The sequence below is a fragment of the Mycena indigotica genome, assembly GCF_014461135.1.
Source record: "Mycena indigotica strain 171206Taipei chromosome Unknown Mind.scaff0008, whole genome shotgun sequence".
Taxonomy (NCBI): domain Eukaryota; kingdom Fungi; phylum Basidiomycota; class Agaricomycetes; order Agaricales; family Mycenaceae; genus Mycena; species Mycena indigotica.
The window spans coordinates 130,203-147,453 of record NW_023503007.1 but is presented as its reverse complement, the minus strand read 5'-3'; the positions used below and the strand labels follow the sequence as shown (position 1 = coordinate 147,453).

The 17,251-nt window shown below is 52.4% G+C and overlaps 4 protein-coding genes across 4 annotated transcripts; 2 read left to right on the top strand and 2 right to left on the bottom strand.

The window, feature by feature from the left end:
* Positions 1-4,665: 4,665 nt before the first annotated feature.
* On the top strand, positions 4,666-6,890 carry MIND_00906400 (MYND-type domain-containing protein; the record flags this gene model as incomplete). The annotated part of the gene is made up of 4 exons (XM_037365705.1): positions 4,666-4,734; positions 4,786-6,111; positions 6,168-6,312; positions 6,358-6,890. Exons 1-4 carry the CDS (start codon positions 4,675-4,677, stop codon positions 6,888-6,890), a joined length of 2,064 nt encoding a protein of 687 aa, XP_037217117.1. The 5' UTR covers positions 4,666-4,674.
* Positions 6,891-12,879: 5,989 nt separating this feature from the next.
* Positions 12,880-13,380, bottom strand: MIND_00906300 (uncharacterized protein; the record flags this gene model as incomplete). Its single annotated transcript, XM_037365704.1, has 2 exons — positions 12,880-13,097; positions 13,146-13,380. 2 exons carry the CDS (start codon positions 13,378-13,380, stop codon positions 12,880-12,882), a joined length of 453 nt encoding a protein of 150 aa, XP_037217116.1.
* Positions 13,381-13,668: 288 nt separating this feature from the next.
* Positions 13,669-15,025, bottom strand: MIND_00906200 (uncharacterized protein; the record flags this gene model as incomplete). Its single annotated transcript, XM_037365703.1, has 2 exons — positions 13,669-14,603; positions 14,659-15,025. The coding sequence occupies 2 exons, from the start codon at positions 15,023-15,025 to the stop codon at positions 13,669-13,671; spliced, it is 1,302 nt and encodes a 433-aa protein (XP_037217115.1).
* A 561-nt stretch (positions 15,026-15,586) lies between these two features.
* Positions 15,587-16,020, top strand: MIND_00906100 (uncharacterized protein; the record flags this gene model as incomplete). Its single annotated transcript, XM_037365702.1, has 2 exons — positions 15,587-15,617; positions 15,671-16,020. The coding sequence occupies 2 exons, from the start codon at positions 15,587-15,589 to the stop codon at positions 16,018-16,020; spliced, it is 381 nt and encodes a 126-aa protein (XP_037217114.1).
* Positions 16,021-17,251: the final 1,231 nt, after the last annotated feature.

Genomic DNA, 17,251 nt, shown 5'->3' with positions numbered 1-17,251 from the left:
TCTTCTTGGACAAATCGACTGACTTGTTGGTCTTGTAACCCCTGACGGACTTGGTTGGCAGATGCTGCAGGCAGCGTACACAGGTATTGCTGACACGCTTCACGATTCGTCAAAACTGACGGTGCCCTTTGTAGTTTCTTTGCCAAAACCTGGAACTGTCGGCTGAACCGTCGTAGACGCCCTTCCTCCTTGAGCGTCACTCCGGCATATTCAATACACAACTCTCTCAAGTCCTCCAGCTGGCCATTGCGTCGCCGTGTTAATTCGGGGTATAATTCTTGAACCTCCGCTTCAAAGGCATTGTATGGATAGGCCGGTGCGTAAGTCTGTAGTTCACGCCAAAACTCGCGTTTCCGTGTTGGCAAATAACTAGTCATCAAGACCTTCCGCTCTTGGTGTCCGGCAAGGCTGCCGAGTTCGAAAATTGTTCCCATATTCTCTAGGAAATCGGCAAGATCATCAATCGAATCCGATTTGAATGTTGGCCGATGAGACTCCCAGGGTCTCGGAATGCGGAATGGTGGCATTAGCATGGGAGTTCGCGTGTTGGAACCAGGCCCTGTGTGGACTGGCGCCTGTTTCGGACGGGGTATTCGGGAGTGGCCTGCCATAAATATGGAGATAGAATTGTCCTGCAACCCTTCAGAAAATAATAATTTATCAGAGGCAAAGAGTTTGGAATATTTTTCTGATATTTCATTCAAATATTTTTCTGGATGTTTTTGGGGTCTTTGTGGGTTTTCCAATTTTTGTGTATGTTTTTCAGAATATTTCAAGAGAAATTCAGAGAGGTTGAAAAGTGAGTAGGGAGGATGACTGCCAGAGTCTTGGGGTTGAAAAGTGTTGGAGAGGGTGTATGGAGGAGGTTTCAACTTGTGATCATCATTATTGTTCTTGTGGATGAGCCCCTCGCGGTGGGCTCCATATGAAACGCAGGAAATGCGAGCAATGCTGAATGCGGAAACAACTCCACAAACAAACAAAACACACAAATCATGGTTGATGTGTTCGGGGCTCCATGGAAAGTATATCCATGCTGCAACCCATAAGAGCAACATGAGGGTGATGACAAAGTTGGATAAGAAGTGTGGGTGTAGGTGTGGTTGTGGTAATGATGGGATCAATGATGGTGTTGATGGTGGATGGTATGAAGAAGGTGGTGGTGGTGGGGTTGTTGAGTTGGGTGGAGAGGAAGGGGGTGTGGATGTAGAGGAGAGCAGGTATGACACACAGAGTATGCCTCTTGTAGCCAAACATACTCCCAACAACAAACCACTCCAAAATGAACATAACCCAAAACCAACACTAAAACCCAAAACAGTAGTGGTCACAGTCACAGTCACATCTGATATGTTTTTGATATTTGATATGTTTTCTCTTGTTTTTGTTGCATTTTCTGTTATTGTGCACAGCCAAACCACCAGCATCAAGAGCATCAACTGCCACACCAAGAATGGCATAAACAGCTCCAACATGGGTCGCTCAATCCAAAGAGGGCGACGTTCCATGAAGGTAAGTGCATCTGTGCATAGTGGAGTCTTCATCTAATCACATAGACCACAGGTTTAGTATGTCCAAGTGTTGACGGAAAGTCTCTGTCTTCATATGTTGTCCCAATATATCGTTTGTTGCCAAGTCCAAGGTCCGAGATCACTTATCTAATCGTTATCTTATCGTTATCTTATCGCGTTGTTGCCATCAGAGAGGTGAGCCAAATCTAACCCAAAGGTGGGGCTACGATTCACTGTCTTCTAGGTACAAAAGCTGCTAATTATATACCTTTTCCCCTTGCTTACATCAGCAGGGTCCTCGGCCTCCGCAGCGCTCCCCGCACCCTCGAATCTGGGGTTGTCCGCACTGCCCAACAGTGCCTCCACTTTCTGAAACATGCCCTGCCGCAGCCACCTTGTTTCATCTTCGTGTTTGAGGGTTTGCACCCCAGAACCCCGTTTTTGAGGGCTCGTCCCTCTTTCCTTCGCATTTGAGGGCGCTCTGTACTTGCCAGTGTGTCTAGTCGCGCCCAGTCGCGTCTCGGATCACTCCTCCGTGATCGGCCATCATCGGCTGATCGGACTTCAGCGACCATCCAATGTCATCCATTGAGGTGTTTCCAGCACAATTCCACGCGTGAACGCGTGCCCCGCTTGTCAAGCCTGTGGAGCCCGATATGCAGGTGATTCTGGACAACATCAATTGGTGGAAGCTGGACTCCCTCGCATGTACCAGCAAGCCAATACTTTTCCGTTACTTGGCAGACCCCGGGAGGGTATTTAATTCCGTTGAGCTCTTTACACTTGTCAGTCTCCGCCTCCTCGGGCAAACAACCCACCAAGATCCAGTCATCCGCACAGGCCTCAGGCTGGAGGCGCTTAAGGTCGATGGCCGCGACGAATACTGGCATCTCCTGCTGGAGGCACTGGCGCCGCCCGCTCTCCAGTCACTCACCATATACAACAATTGTACCTTCCGGAGAGACCCCCAAGTTGTCGGCCACCACCTTGCACAGCACTATGCAAGCGTAACAAGGCTTGCGCTGCACTACATCACTGATGCATCCGAGTCGCCAAAGAGCCTCGCCTGTCTGCTCGGCAACCTCCCCGCCCTCGCCGTGCTGGACCTCAAAGAACGATCCCACCTAGTATACCCTCGGCATGACTACCAGCTGCTTGCCCAAGTAATGAACCTAGTCCCGCGTCTAAAGCACAGCACAGCGCCCAGCGAGTTGGTTTTTGCGCGTCTAAAGGAGATCACATACGGGCTGGACGATTTGCTGCTGTCGTCGGCTCAACATGGCAGCGGCCCGACATACGTACAGCGCCAACTGCTATTGGACACTATTACGTCCTTCGTCCAGTACTGGGGCAACGTGCCCCCTATCGAATCCGCCGGCGTTGCCCAGAGGACGTTTACCGTCCATGGTCTCCAACTGCGCAAACAGCTCGCGAAGCATTCTGTGTTCTTGCAACAGCGCCGCAAGGCGGAGCAGGGTCGGCTGGTGGTGGAAGTTGGGCTTACTTGATTGAACTTGTACAGGTCAATAAAATTGCGTACCATTACCGGTATAACTTGAAAAAATGTCGTGATTTGTTCTAAAGCATGTGGTGACGGTACTTAGTGGTCTCACTTTTGCCCCCTTCAACGAGAATCAGGAAATACGAGCGCAACTCCTTGACGACCAACACCACAGAACTGGGGATGTCATACTGCCACCCAACTCGCAACGTGTCGAAATGGACCCTCAAACTATTGTAACGGCTCTGATCAAGTAGATCAAGTCAAACGAATCCCTTCCACGACAATGTTCCCTCGTCCCCTTTAAGCTCTCTGGACTTCCATATTCCCCGCGTTGGATGGCCGTTTAGCATCGACACCTTGATGCAGGACCCCCGGTAATAGGTGGGTATGCCGTTACGAAGAAAAGAATAGTGCATGACTATACAAGAGCAATGCAAAGGTCAATGGAAGAGATGCAGTGGCAGCAGCGCACATTTTCGACACCACCGTGCGGAGTTTGTCGCACCGCCTGCGTGGCAGCGTGAAAGGAAAGGATGGAGGAGCCACTGTGTTATCCGGAAGAAGAGCTGGGTATGTGTCTGGATATGCCATTAAAAAAGGTAGAGTGAATTCACACACTAGTATGCTGGCGAATCGCGATTTCCGCGATGAAATGGTCTTGGGATTAGCCAGCAAGGCTTTGCTAGCAGCGCAAGAGCATTAGGATGTCTAAACGACAAAAATAGACAGCGACGATAAGTTAAGCGAAAGAAAAGGTGAGCGCCACGCACCAAAAACCCCGAATAGTCTCTTCATCCTGCATCAAATGCGCGTGTGGGGTGTGGGGCTCAATGTCGGGCCCTGACCGAAGCGCAATTCGTCTGTCCGCGCGAAAGCTCTTTCAGATGCAGATTTCTGCCATTTCCCGGTGACAACGTTGTGGTTTTGAGGTGGATAGGTCCATCTCCGGGATCTTGTAGTTGCTCAATGGTCCGAAGACTCGTCTTGCATTGGGTATTAGACAAAGCAAGGATGTTGGGAGGCTCCCCAAAGTAGACATGCGTTGTTGTGGTGGAAGAAGAATTCGGGAGGAAGGACTGGTAGAAGAATTGAGATAAGGCAAGCGCCTATGTCATTGAGAATCGACACACTCTGCGGTCTGCAAACTTCGAAATGAGATGATCTAAAAAATCTGCTTAGAAGCTGTTTAAGGCACTGCGTAGACGCACCATCTCTCCGTGCGAATCCGGCCCCAAATGTCAGCACATGTGCCAAGATCCAGTGGAGTGATAATAGCAGCGGTATGATGTCCGTCCTTTTGCTGCCCTCGCGTTGAGGAGGAGTGTGGCAGTTTATGGCGGCAAAGACAAGGGTTATGGGTATCTGGAGTAGAAGAAAGTCAGCCCAGACCTCCACGATAAAATGTGGTTTCGCGCACCAGTCACCATTATCCAGAGCTCTACACAAGGAACGCATTCACTCCCGAGAACAGTTTGACAGCGTTCAATCCACCCTATTCCTTCACCATTTCTCGTTCAGCAGTGCCACAGCTCTCGAGATGCAGGCGAGGGACAACGTCGTGTGCGTATTTGCGCCCGTTAAACGTTTGTAGTAGTGGGCCGTAAGAGAAAAGGAAGAAGTGGCTGTGCACACTTCTCAATTCGATCCACCACATGGATAATGCATCCACTCGTTCACCAGCAAATACAGCGCCTCCACAAGCTGCCAAGCACGCTCAGAGTACACTAGCTTTCATGCCTCTCAAAGCTGTGATGGCTCACAATCAAGTAGGAAATTGCACTCGCCGCCACCCGTCCTGACTGCTCCGACTTTGAATACCGGAAGTTCACCCATCGCTTTGTGACCGTGAACGACGACGGCATTCGGGCTGCTCTTTCCGCCGTTTTCTTTGCCGTTCTGGATCCTACACGTATACCACCTGCCGCCGAGCTCGAGACACTTTCGCAGACTACGAAGGCTTGCATCGGAAGGGCATTAATAGTTCTACACAGCCTGTTTGTGTCAACCACAGAGAAAGAGCTCCCTGGCGAAATAGTTGAACTTTGTCCCCTCGTCATCGAATGGGTGGAGTTCATCCACAAGTTCCACGACCATCTGGCGGCAGACGACATGCTCGGAAGGATAATCAACTTGAAGAGTGACCTCTCTCGTTCGCAGCTGCTCGTTTCCTTCCTGCGATTTGGTCGTCTGGTGGAAAGCAAATGGATGAAGGATAACCTAACCGATCACAGTGACGAGCAGACCAACGAGCTTTGGACGACACCTACCTTCCTCTCTCTCCTTGTCAGTGCCTGGTCGCAAGGTGTCCGAGCCACGCCCTATGCCGACATCGATTTCGTCCTTAGCTGCATACTCCTGTCTCCACAATCCATTGACTCGACGAAACTTGACATCCTCATCGGCGCTGCTGGTGGCACGGTGGACAGTCTTGTTTGCCTCATCAAGGCCCACATAGAGTTCACATGGGACAATTTCCCACTTATCCGCACCCACCCGCCCACTCTTGTGATTTTCCTGTCTCATCCTTTGCTGTTGCTCGTCCGTGCAAACAACGTGATGATGGAACGCGACCCGCTCCGCCGAGATATTGGAGACAATCTCTTCGCACATGGGTTTATGTCACACGTCCTGCGAATACTGAGCACCGTTATGGACTTACAACGGGAAAGCGACTCTCAATTGTCATCATTCAAGTCTGCTCCCGCATTTCAGACACTCTGCTCAGTGGTCGACGTAACGAATATCATCATATCTACCGGTCCTCGTGCGCTGCGTCTAGCACTCCGCCTCGACGCTCTTCCTCGTATGCTCGAAACCGCGCGTTTCCTCCCGGATGAGCTGCTGTTAGGAAGTTTGACGAGATTGCTCAGCAGTCAAGTACCCCTCGGGCTGCTGTACCGATCCACGCTCCCCCTCATCAGCGCATCACTGGATGCGATTGAAAAGTCCAGTCTGCTAAAGATCTTGAATAATCCAGCCTCGCCACTGGCTCCAATCTATGCTACTTTAAAAGAATGGGCTTCGCGTCAAGAGGAAATCCTCGTCAAAAGTCGCCAGCGACTGCTGGAGCAAGCTGCCGCTTGTGATCACCCCCCTGTGAGCTTGACTGAACCTTCTTTTTACCTCTTGGCTCACTAGTCCTCAACCAACAGTGCAACCGCATCGGTCGACGGGCAAACTTCAAACGATGCTCGGGCTGTTATTTACGCCGGTACTGCTCCAAGATATGCCAAAAGAGTGACTGGCGCGACGGCAACCACCGTTCAACATGTGCAGCCTCAAGAGTGGAATACACCAGTTAGTCTTTACCCTCTAGTTCACGTTCTCACCACCACATTGCAGATTTGCACAATATGTTCTCGCGCGCCCAACTTGCGTTTTTCCGCGTCACGTTGCACACCTTCTACCGCGACAACCTACCCGAGTTTCACTGCTTTGGGGGCTTTAGCCGTGTTGAAACCGTGAAGACACTCTCCCGTGCGGGTGCCGACCCGCGACCTGTTATGCTGACGATAGTAAACTACCGGGAGGGTTTGCCCAAGATCAACCAAATTATAATCAAACCCGCGACCGAGTTAAGCGATGCTCTGCGGGACGAGCTGCTCCGCGACATCCCCACGCTTGACGACTGGATCGACCGCGCGCGGCGGAGTAACGGGCGGATGGTGCTCCACATCATGATCGTCCCAGTCGGGATTTACAAGTACACCATCGTCGTCCCGTTGCGGATGACTATGTCTTTTTTGGAGGATGCGGCGCTCCGAGCAGCACGGGCTGTGGGCCCATTAACCAAGGAAGCAGATTCTCTGAAGCTAGTGAAAATATTTGGGGGGAGCTCGCCGCCTCGGGGGACACTGGCAGTCATTCACCAGTAGAGACGTCCCGACCGAATCTGACCGATTGATTGCTATACTAGTACTTAGTGCACAGAAATATTAATTTTGATCTTGGATCGTTGCCAGTGTTCTCACTTTTGCCCCCCTTCAACGACACTCAGGAAATACGAGCGGCGCCCCTCCTTCAAGTTGGCACCAAACACCACAGAACTGGGGATGTCGGACTGCGATATCCTCTCTTTTAAGTTTTTGCCAACTCGCGAGGTGTCAAAATGGACCCTCAATAATAATAATGGCTCTGATCGAATAGTGATGTAGTAGACTCGGATCTCATACCATGAACCCGTTAAGTCAACCAAATCCCTCCCAGGAGTCGGACGTCGACAATGTTCCCTCATCCCCTTCAAGCTCTCTGGCCTCCCATATTCCCCGCGTCGGATGGCCGTTTGGCATCGAGACCTTGAGGCCCAGCCTTCTCTCAAGATGCTTCAAGTCGCGGAGATCGCCGGGTGGAATCCCATACGGCGCAAACTCGACGATGAAGCGGGCGAGCTTCATCTCGCTCCGCGCGCCAGCGACAAGCGCGTTGGCAGCGCGCATGGCCAGCCCGTCCAAGAAGGGCCGGATGTTGACGGGGCCCGACGCGGAGCTGGGGATAGCGAGGGTGAAGGATTCAAGCGCGGTCAGAATGTGGAGTTGTCCGAGCTCCGCAGCGCATTTCCGCGCCTCGTCAGTGTTCATGTCGAATAATGTCACCGTTAAGGATCTGACCTGCTGCACCACGAGTGAGCTCAGCAGACTGCTGAACGCATCATAGCTTCTCGGTGTCCCCAGAGTGAGAGAAGTCACTTGCGCGGCAGAGCGCCGGATGCAGCGGTCAACTGCGAAGTCGATGCTGATATGCTCGAGCTCGGAAATATGGAGTGTTGTCAAGGCGGGTAAGAGGAGATGGTGGAGGAGGGACGTGCTAGAATCTCCGAACAACGACAAGGTCGACAGGCGGGGCATGTGTAGTATAGATGCTACTATCTCCATCTCTTGGTGGAGTGGCGGGAGTGACAGCTCCTCTAGGGCTGTCAGCCCAGCGAGGAGAGAAAATGTATCGCTGTGTGTTGCCGGACGCAGGAGCGTGAGTTTCCGCAAGTGATGTGCGGGGAATGAAAGCGGTAATGCCAAGCTGGGACTGCTGATAGAAAGCTCCTCAAGTAACGGGGCATTCAGGGTGCTCGTCTGCTTCTATGGGACTCCAAGCATCGAAAGCAAACTTTTTCAACCGAGGGAAGTCGATGGCGCCTGAGTCGGCGGGCCAGTCATAGGGCCATTTGGTGCTTGACAGAGATGCATGTTCCCATTGTGAAGCGGAATCAAATATGGACCGAGGGAGCGTATATCCGGTTTTCTCGCGTGCGACTGGAAGTCCTTGTGTGCGTTGTAGGAAGTGCTTGGAAAGCCGATCGCGGCGCTCGCCAATGAAGTAGGAGGGATGCGTCCACAAGTGTGGGTCCGCGATGGCAGTGCGCCGCCATCGTTGGCAGACCGCGGTAATTTGCAACAGTGTGTGGTGGATTTCGAGGGAAGGCGTAGACGACACCGCTGCCGCGAATATGTGGCAGAGGATTTCGGCAGGGAGTGTGTTGATAGGGTAAATCACGGTGTTTAGATCGTCCTGCAGCAGTTCGAGACGATCTTCGAGCAGTTGTAGCTGGGTTTTGAGCTCGTCAATTGCCTTCTCGACCCGTTCTGCCTCTTCTCTGAGCTCCAAGATGGCGGCGCTGTTGAGCGGAGGGTCGTGTAGGCGACGGCCACGAAGGAGAGAGAGAGCATGGGCAGCATTGTTGTAGTAGTCCTCGTACATGTAGGAGTGAAAAACTTGAAGATCGTCGCGCGTCACACATCACTCTCTCTTTCTTGACCATCTCGATCCTGCTCAGAATGCTATACATACACCCTGTGCATGCACCACCAGACCAACGCTCACGCAGGTGACCGAATCGCTTCGGCTGACACCAGGGCAGGGGAAAAGTCAATGTCAATGTGTGTATTTTTTCCCTCGTTCTCCTGCCTTCTGGCTTCTCTTGCTCAATTATGTCTCCCCCACAAGCCGCCACCGCCGTCCCTCCAAACTGCGCATCATTGACAACCACACTAGTTCCCAGCGATAGGGAAACAGAGGAACATCGGCTAAGAGTGTGTTTTCTCCAATGTTTTCGATCTTGGTGCTCATTTAGCCCTTCAAGTTGTGCCAAACAGCCTCTTCATGCAGCAATCCAATCCAATCCTCTATTGCCAAGCATGCACTGCTCGTAAACTGGCGTTTCGAAATAGGCGCTGCTGGCCGGACTGGGAGGGTGGTTGCTCTCCGGACTGTTATTCAGATGGATGCAGGCGCGTCAACTTATTATCGTTGTCCCTCTGTTCCATATTCACTTGTCTTGGTTTCTAGATAGCCAGACCAGCTCCGCATTTCAAGCCATCGTGAAATGACCGCTGCGTTGGGGCGGTACGAAGCTTTTGCGGGATGGCTAGTGGTGGTTTTGGAACATTCGGGGTGCTTCTTCGCTGGTTCGAATTCGCGCCACGCAACAACTGGAAGGTGCTTTTCGTAGCCACTCCGAATTGCCGCTGTTGCCATTCTTGTTCGTTTCGGGTTAGCAAACGAGTCTCCAGACATTCCTTTGTAATCCCTGAATCCTAGTGACTTCTGTGGAACGTCAGAGTCGGGAAGGCATCAGGTATCACATATGATATCGATCATGCACTATACACTCTTGTATTCGCACTTCCACCATCTATGCCTGACCTTCCCGTCGAGCTCGTTGAGCGCATAATCAGTGCTATTCCAGAGACCGAGTGGGGAACGCTCAAGCTATGCTCCCTCGCTGCACCCAGTTTCCTTCCAATCTGCCAAAAACGCCTCTTCGCTCGCCTCTTCGTTTCCTCTCGGCCGACTATCAACGGAAGAGACTCCAAGTGGCGCGTCTTCTCCGAACTTACAGCGCTCTGGGCCCACGCACCCCATCTGGCAGCGTATACGCGGACGATAACCGTGCTGCTCAACGACTTGCAGGCGGAGTCGGAGCTCACTGCGGCCCGCATGGCGTTTGAGAAGCTCGCGCGCTTACGGGAGGTCGCGTTCACCGATGACCCCTTCGATCCATTCCGCCCGATCGTGATGCCGGTCGGTGCTCAGGCTCTCGTCCGTGCAGACATGGTCCGCCTATTCTTGGATGCCCATCGTAGCTTGCGAAGGGGAAAGCTGGAGCGCTTTGGGGTCTCTGCCCGTCAAACACCAGGCCTGCATCACGTAACCCACTATGAGCTATCGCCAGACCTTGTCGGTCTGGCTTTCAGCGCTGCGAATACGTGCCTCTTCCGCGGCATTCGTCTCCATGATGAACAACAGCCGACAAATGCGGTTCCTCTCACCGGCCTCGCACTGCAAGGCCTATCGGTCTTGGCGAGTCCAGCTATTCTGCAGCTCATTTCGCGCCATCCGGAGCTCGAAGCGCCTTGCCGCTCTCTCCACAGCCTCACGATCAAGGCCATTGGCAAGCAGGAAGACATCGCTCTCTGCCAAACCGCTGCAGAGACTCTGGAGTATCTCGAGTTCTCCTTCACCAGTAGGCCTGCTAAATTCTAAATCATTAGTCATTAATCGCCTTTACCACCAGAACACTCGTTACAACGCGCGATAGTCCTTCCCGCCTCCCTTCCCCTCCTCACGGAGCTGTATTTGCACCTCGGCACGCTCCGCGCCCGGACGAAGCACCTCCCGCGGCCCTTCATCGATATCATTGCGCCGAGCACAGCACCCGCGTTGGCCCGAGTCACCTTTGCGTTCATCCTCCCTTCGAAGCATAGCACGGAGTGGCCCGCGGACCCTTTTGACCGGGCATCGCTCGCCGCGCTGGACGCCGCGCTCGGCGCGCACCCGCGCGTGCTCTGCTTTACGTGGCACTTCGATCACGAGGTGCAGGAAGGCGCCCACGGTCTGCCGGAGCATGCCCGCCATGTCGTAGAAAAGGCGATGCGTGCGTTGCCTCGCGCAACCGCTAGGGGCATCTTGCGTCTCAGGACTTGTTTGTTCAAAGGGCCTAGATGAAAAACCGTCGGTACTGTCACCTGGTATTGAATCATCGACCTCCGGCGTACTTGGGACCCAGATTGGATCCCGAAGACATCCTCCAGTCGTACCACCTTTGGCGTCGCTTTTCTTGCCGCTTGTATTCGCAACAATGTGAAAAGGAGTTGTCCGGCCTGCATGCATGAATTGGAACCCAACAGAAGTTCCAGCGTCTGTTCTTTCTGACGCGTCGGCGTCGCTCAGGTGGTTCTCGACACTCTCCAAGTTTCATCGATTACAGTGTCTATCCATGCGGGCAGCCTGCTCATCCACAACTGCTCCTTGACCAAACATCCTAGCGTAATATCAGCATTGCATACCTCATACTAGTACATAATCGCATAGGCACATACTTATACTAGCACTGTTTCGTACTACATAGCTGGCGGATACGTGTGGATATGAAAGAGTACAAGACGGTCAACGTAGACAATCGCAGCTTGTTCGCTAGGCAAAATAGCGTAACTCGACTAGTCGAACGCCAAAGCAGTCATACAAGCTGCGTTGGAGCTCTTCCAGGACCGTCTGGCTGCGGTCAGTTGAGAGAAGAAGGGAAAGAACAGAAACAGACTGGGAGTCGCAGGCGCAAGAGGGCTTGCGAGTAAAATGTCTTGGCATAGGATTTTGCTTCACTTTCTTTATGTAATCCACGTTGCTTGAGTCAAGTTTTGCTTCGGGCTCAATTTGAGCGTAGAGCAGAGACGCCAGTCTTCAAAAGAGGCGGTGCGAGGTTCCGGTTATAGTACATAGTCTCGCTCGTCTTGTAGACCAGTATTGAGGAGCGAAAAGTGCATTTGGTCGTTTGCGAGCTACCTGCAAGAACGAGCCCGCCGCCGACCTTTCCACGGATAACCCAGCTTGAGACTAATGTTTCGCCATAGGGCGGTGCCAGGGCAGATGTAGATCGGGTCGCGGGAATCATATCTGTCGAGAATGAAGACCGAAAACTCGACCTCCTTGACAGTGGGACGTTGGGATGATGAAAAGCGGAGTTCGCGTGAGGAGAAGCTCGGAAAGCTTTGTAGTTGTTGTTTTGTGATATGGGGAAGAAGAAGGGAAGGGAAGGGAGTACACCGACTCCGTTGATGGCCTGTGGCGGGGGTATTCCATGAGTTGATTATGGGCACGACGGGCGGAGGGGGAATCATCCTGGGCCAGACTTGTAAAATCTGTTTTCTTCGTATGCCACGGTAAGGCGAGAGTTACTGGTGGTCCGAATCTTCCCACTTGTACTGCAGCGGGAATCCAAGGGACGAAAATCAAGGCAGAAGAAAGGCGATTCTAGCCTTCTAGGAATTGGAATCAACCGATGCCAGGAGAAACAAGACAGGGTAGTTACCGGGAGGACCCAGCATAGTCAGAGCGCGACAATGCATGATAGCGACAACACAGGAGCTATGTAGATGGCGTCGTTTTCCCCTAACTAGAGCATTTCAAAATCTCGTAGACAGAGCAAAACATGGGCTGATAATCTGCGTAGCATGTATACGACCACCGAAAAGCAATTTCTGTGGCCATACGGTGACCAGGCCGGGTGAAAATTGAGCTTGAAGCCTCAAACGACATTCACAGCGATACCGCGGTCCCCCGGTGTCCAACGCAGCTGATATTCAAGGTGTGGACCGGACAATAGGCGGGTTAGCTGAGTGTGGCGGGCATTTTCTCGGGCCTGCGAGTCTGCGACTGTGTCAAAAAGAGTAAGAGATGCAGCGAGAGACACATACTGCGGCAGTATACATGAAAGCATAAGGTACAGCAACGTTCCCCGCCAGCGAGATGGGAGGCATGTGTTCCTTGCCAGCTACAAGCCGCCACATAAGTATGACTCCAGTATCCAGACGCTGGACGCTGGGCATGTGGATTGCCGAGTGGAAGTTGTTCGGTTGGGGAAAAGGAGATTCGGATTCAGAATGAGCCCAACCAATGCCACACCCTCAAGACACCAATTTCTCCCGGCACCAGCCAAAAACGCATTCGAAGACAACGGCTTGTGATGCAGTGGGACGGAGCAATGGAGCATGACTTGAGGAGGAGGAAGTTAAGAGTTCGCCCCGAGGTGTTGTGAGGGGCCAAAATCTCATTGTCCACTGCGCTGTGGGCCGGTACAGGTTTAGCGTGGCAGACTGGGCAGAGGTGAGCTAAACGAGGCAGAGGGGAGGAAGACGACGCACTGATGATAGTGCCCAATATTGGTGGTGCTTTGGCCTGGCTCTTTGCTCCTCTCTCCAATTCCGAGTCAATGGCGAAGTCACTCTCCCCGCGGCAGCTCTCCACCACTGGGTTCATCGGGGTCGGACTCGCCCCTCTAGTGCGTTGGGGTTGATTGTGGTCTGGAACGATTTGCATTGAAGTCCGACTTGTCATTTGTGGCGAAAAGAGGCAGAACCGAGGCGTCGTAGGACCCATCGAGATGAGCGATAGATCTCCCAAGTATTTCCAACGCTATTCGGCTGCATTGTTTTCGATAGGGTAAGAAGACAGTGGTGGTTGAAGACAACCAGTGTTGTGGCGTCACTCCGATCAAAACTTCGTCTTGACCAACGAAGCTTGGCCAGAAGATATTCAATGGCCACTGGTATACTGACTTACATCCTCTCACTGAACACACCTTAGTACGCACGGGCTCCAGATGAATGGATGGATGTGTTTTCTAATGGTCCTACTGATATTATATTCTTCAAGTTGATCTACATACTACAAGTGGGGAATGTAGGTACTCCAACTAATATCCACATAAAGCGATGGCTCAACAGTGCGCAACGTGATTAGTGGGATGAGTAACGTGATGAGACGACTGGGAACATAAAGCAGCAGCGACCACTTGATAAATGTCGGCAACCAGTAGTCTGGATAGTCTCTGGAGCTCCGCATGTCACAGTAGAGTAGCGCGACAGCCGCCAGAGGAATCACCGCGAGCAACAGCGCGGCGCCACGCCAGAGCCACATTTCAATAGTGGAAGCGAAGGCGGCGTTCCAGGCCGCGCAATGAATAGCACCGAATAGGCCCGCAATGAGCAACTCCTGGAAGAGACACCGCTCTTCCATTTGGAAGGACGCATCGTTCCATGCTGCATACCAAAAGGTGGGCACGCCATATCCCAGTGTCGGGTCGAATGGATCCCCGCCCTGGCGAAAGGGAATGCCGAGGATGCGGAGGAACTTGGTGCCGATGGTACTGGTCGGGCTGGACACTTGGGCCGTGTTGCCGCTAATGGACGCAGAGTCTACGGACTTGTATTGTGGTTCGATGACGATTGGCTCAGTGACGTCCAGCGGTTTGTCCCACCACAGCACCCAGGTGAAAACGTTGAGCACTGTGAATGCGAGCGTCGCGACCTCGAGCTGGGCCAATGGCAGGCGCTGCACCAGCCGCGTCAGGGACTGGAGGATAAACCAGAGGCCTTGGCAGAATGCAATGGTTTTGGTGTAAATGTCGCCCTTGCTTTTGTCGCGGATGGCATTCCGGGAGATCCGACGAAGGGCATCCAGGCTGTGACTCGTGCCACCAATCGCCCAAAACGGTATCTGCCGACCGATGAGCTGCTGCCAAGAGACGAGCGGGTGGCCGTCGTTGTCGACGAAGCCACCCATGCAGATGAAAAACCCATGTGTTATCGAAACATTGAGGACTTGACATTGACCAAACGTGAGTCGTTATAAATAGAGAAAATAGCTTGCACTCACCCGAAGCAAATCTCATTGCCATCGCCCGCTGTCTCAGCGCCAGCCCAACGATCAGCTCCGGTGCGAGCACGCCTGCCAGCATCAGTTTGAGACGGGCCCGGAAAGCATTTGTCCCATAGAAACATTGCCAGCGCAGCCGGACCCAAATGCAGCTGTTGTCGGGTGGTTCAGGGATAACGGGTCGTTTTGGGACATTTGGGTGGACCGAAACCCAGACACAGGCAAAGACGGTCACCAAGCAGCCCCAGATGATGTCGTATAAAGTCCTACAATTGTGGATGTCGTTGCAGCCAGCTTCTGCAGGCGAGGCGTTTGCCAGCGTGTCGTTTCTCGGCGCGAGCGATGTGAGTGCGAGGAGAAAAAGCATGTAGCTGTCCAGTGAGAGACCGATCTCGTACTAGTACCAGAACCTGGACATGCTGTACCAATTAGTAGCTCACAAGAATTCAAGATGTCAGGCGCGAGCTTAGGGGCTGGAATTAATTGCCAGAAAGGTCAGAGTCGGAGTAATAGCCTTGGCCCTTGGCATAGCTCAAGAGGAGAACGACACGCATAGTGGTTAGCGCCAAACGACGATGGATGTGACAGTCATGCGTGTCTTGTTTCTTCTTAACCACGAGCATCGATGATGACTGCAACACACGCTATGGCCCCGACTGTCATGGTCAGAAAGGATGGCTGCACCCGCGAGAGTGGTGGAAGTTGGCGGTAGAACGCAGAGCTGCCCGACTGGTGCGTCAAGCGACTGTTCTCTCTTGCCGCCCTTCGCTAACCGACCCTTCTTCCTCTAGATTGGCAATCAGCGTCAATTTTTCGAGAAACCCCTTCTATGATACACCCAGCCAGTCATTCTTCTCGTCTGGTCGTCGTCAGCGCGTGTCTATTTGGCGACATCTGAATCCAGTTTTTCAAGCGCCCTTGTGCATGCATGCAATGGTGGATAATAAAGAGTTCCCAGAGTGCGTCTGCCTTGTTCACTGCTTGAATGTGTGTCCTCACACCCATTTTTAAGATAGTGTTCGTTCTAACGTCATGCTTGGATCCTTCAAACTCTACTGGACAATCCACATTCCATTCTCGCTCATGTTTGGACCAGGAAGGTCGGAAAGGTGGTTGGGTAGAGTCGGGGAAGACGAATCGGGCTCCCGAAGCAAATCATTTGCAAGCCTCAAAACAAGCGCTTCCCCACCTTACGGCCAAACGAAACAGCCACGCCCCTCACCAATCACCGCATCTTTCCCCTCCGCCTTCGCAGTCTTCATCTCATATCCCGTGCCAGCGCCAGCATTCGCCATCTACACCGTCAAGGACGCCCATCCTTCCCAAAATGGCCAGATCACGTGCCACGCAAATCCACGATAAATCGCGACAAGCGGGACGTATATTGCCCTTTCGACCGTACCTGGGACCGAATCTCATTGGCCTCCCTCCGCTTAACTTTTCTTGACCGGGCTTTGGGGTGGAAGTGTTGGGCATGGTTTCGTCGAAGTTATGAGCGCGTGGATGTAGTTTATTGTCATGCTGGAGGCACGGCATTCGCGTCGACATTGTGATTGTAGTAAAGTGCACATTCCAGTTGATATTCAAGTCATGTTAACTTTTAACCACCTCGTTATCGCACTCTTGAGTTGACAGATTGCGTTAAGTTATGTCCGGTAACATCATAGATGGTGGTACAACGCTGGACTTACTTGAGCTGGGTGGGGTATCCACGTTTAACAAGTGGTGGGTCGCTGCAATTTGCTCCAGCGAAAACAAACAAGTTCCTTTCTCTAGGATAGAAATGGAAGTCAGTAAGATCATTCGAAAAACGACAAGTGGGATTCACCGTACTGGTCAAAAGGCAATGTGTAAGGAGCGAATACCGCGTCTTTGGAGAGGGCCTTGTGCTACGGCTTCACATGCAGCAGTGTAGTCGTGCGAGAAGGGATATAGTAGGAGCCAGAGTGTCCCTATTCATTGCGCCAAAGCTCAGCCAGCAAAAGAGATCTGTATCCAAGGATACACGATGCTTCTCATGGCCAAGGCAGCGGATGATGTACTGGTGCTCAATACGGATGCGCGTGGTTGCTAGCTGGTCGAATGTGGCGTAAACTTCGTGGATCGATATACTAGTACTTGAGTTGGTGAATGCAGCTCAGGCTTACGGCGAGGATAGGTGAGGTTGCTTTCATATGTACACGCTGGGGAGAATGGAGTAAGACAGAGACATATTGGAATTCATGCCACGCACCTTGGTACCATACCACCTCGCCTCCTGAACTTTTCCCTCCAGAGATGGTGGCATGGGCGTCGACGCGCAGGCTGATGCGAGTGTTTTCATGAGTGGAAAGTGTTCCAGGAGCCATATTATGAGTGGTAGAAACTGCAATCATCGAGAGTGGTGGTAGAGAATAAGGAGTGTTGATCGCTTGTCAACGCTACTTGCTCTTGACCACCATTCCATGTTGAAGAGAATGGGAGATCGCCGTCCGACCATGTGGTGGCGTGCTTCAGTACATATAGGCTGGATCAAAAGCTTCGTACCTCAGTCGTTCTTCCTTTATAGCGACTGAGGTACGGTGCACTCTCATCCTTACAATATATATATATT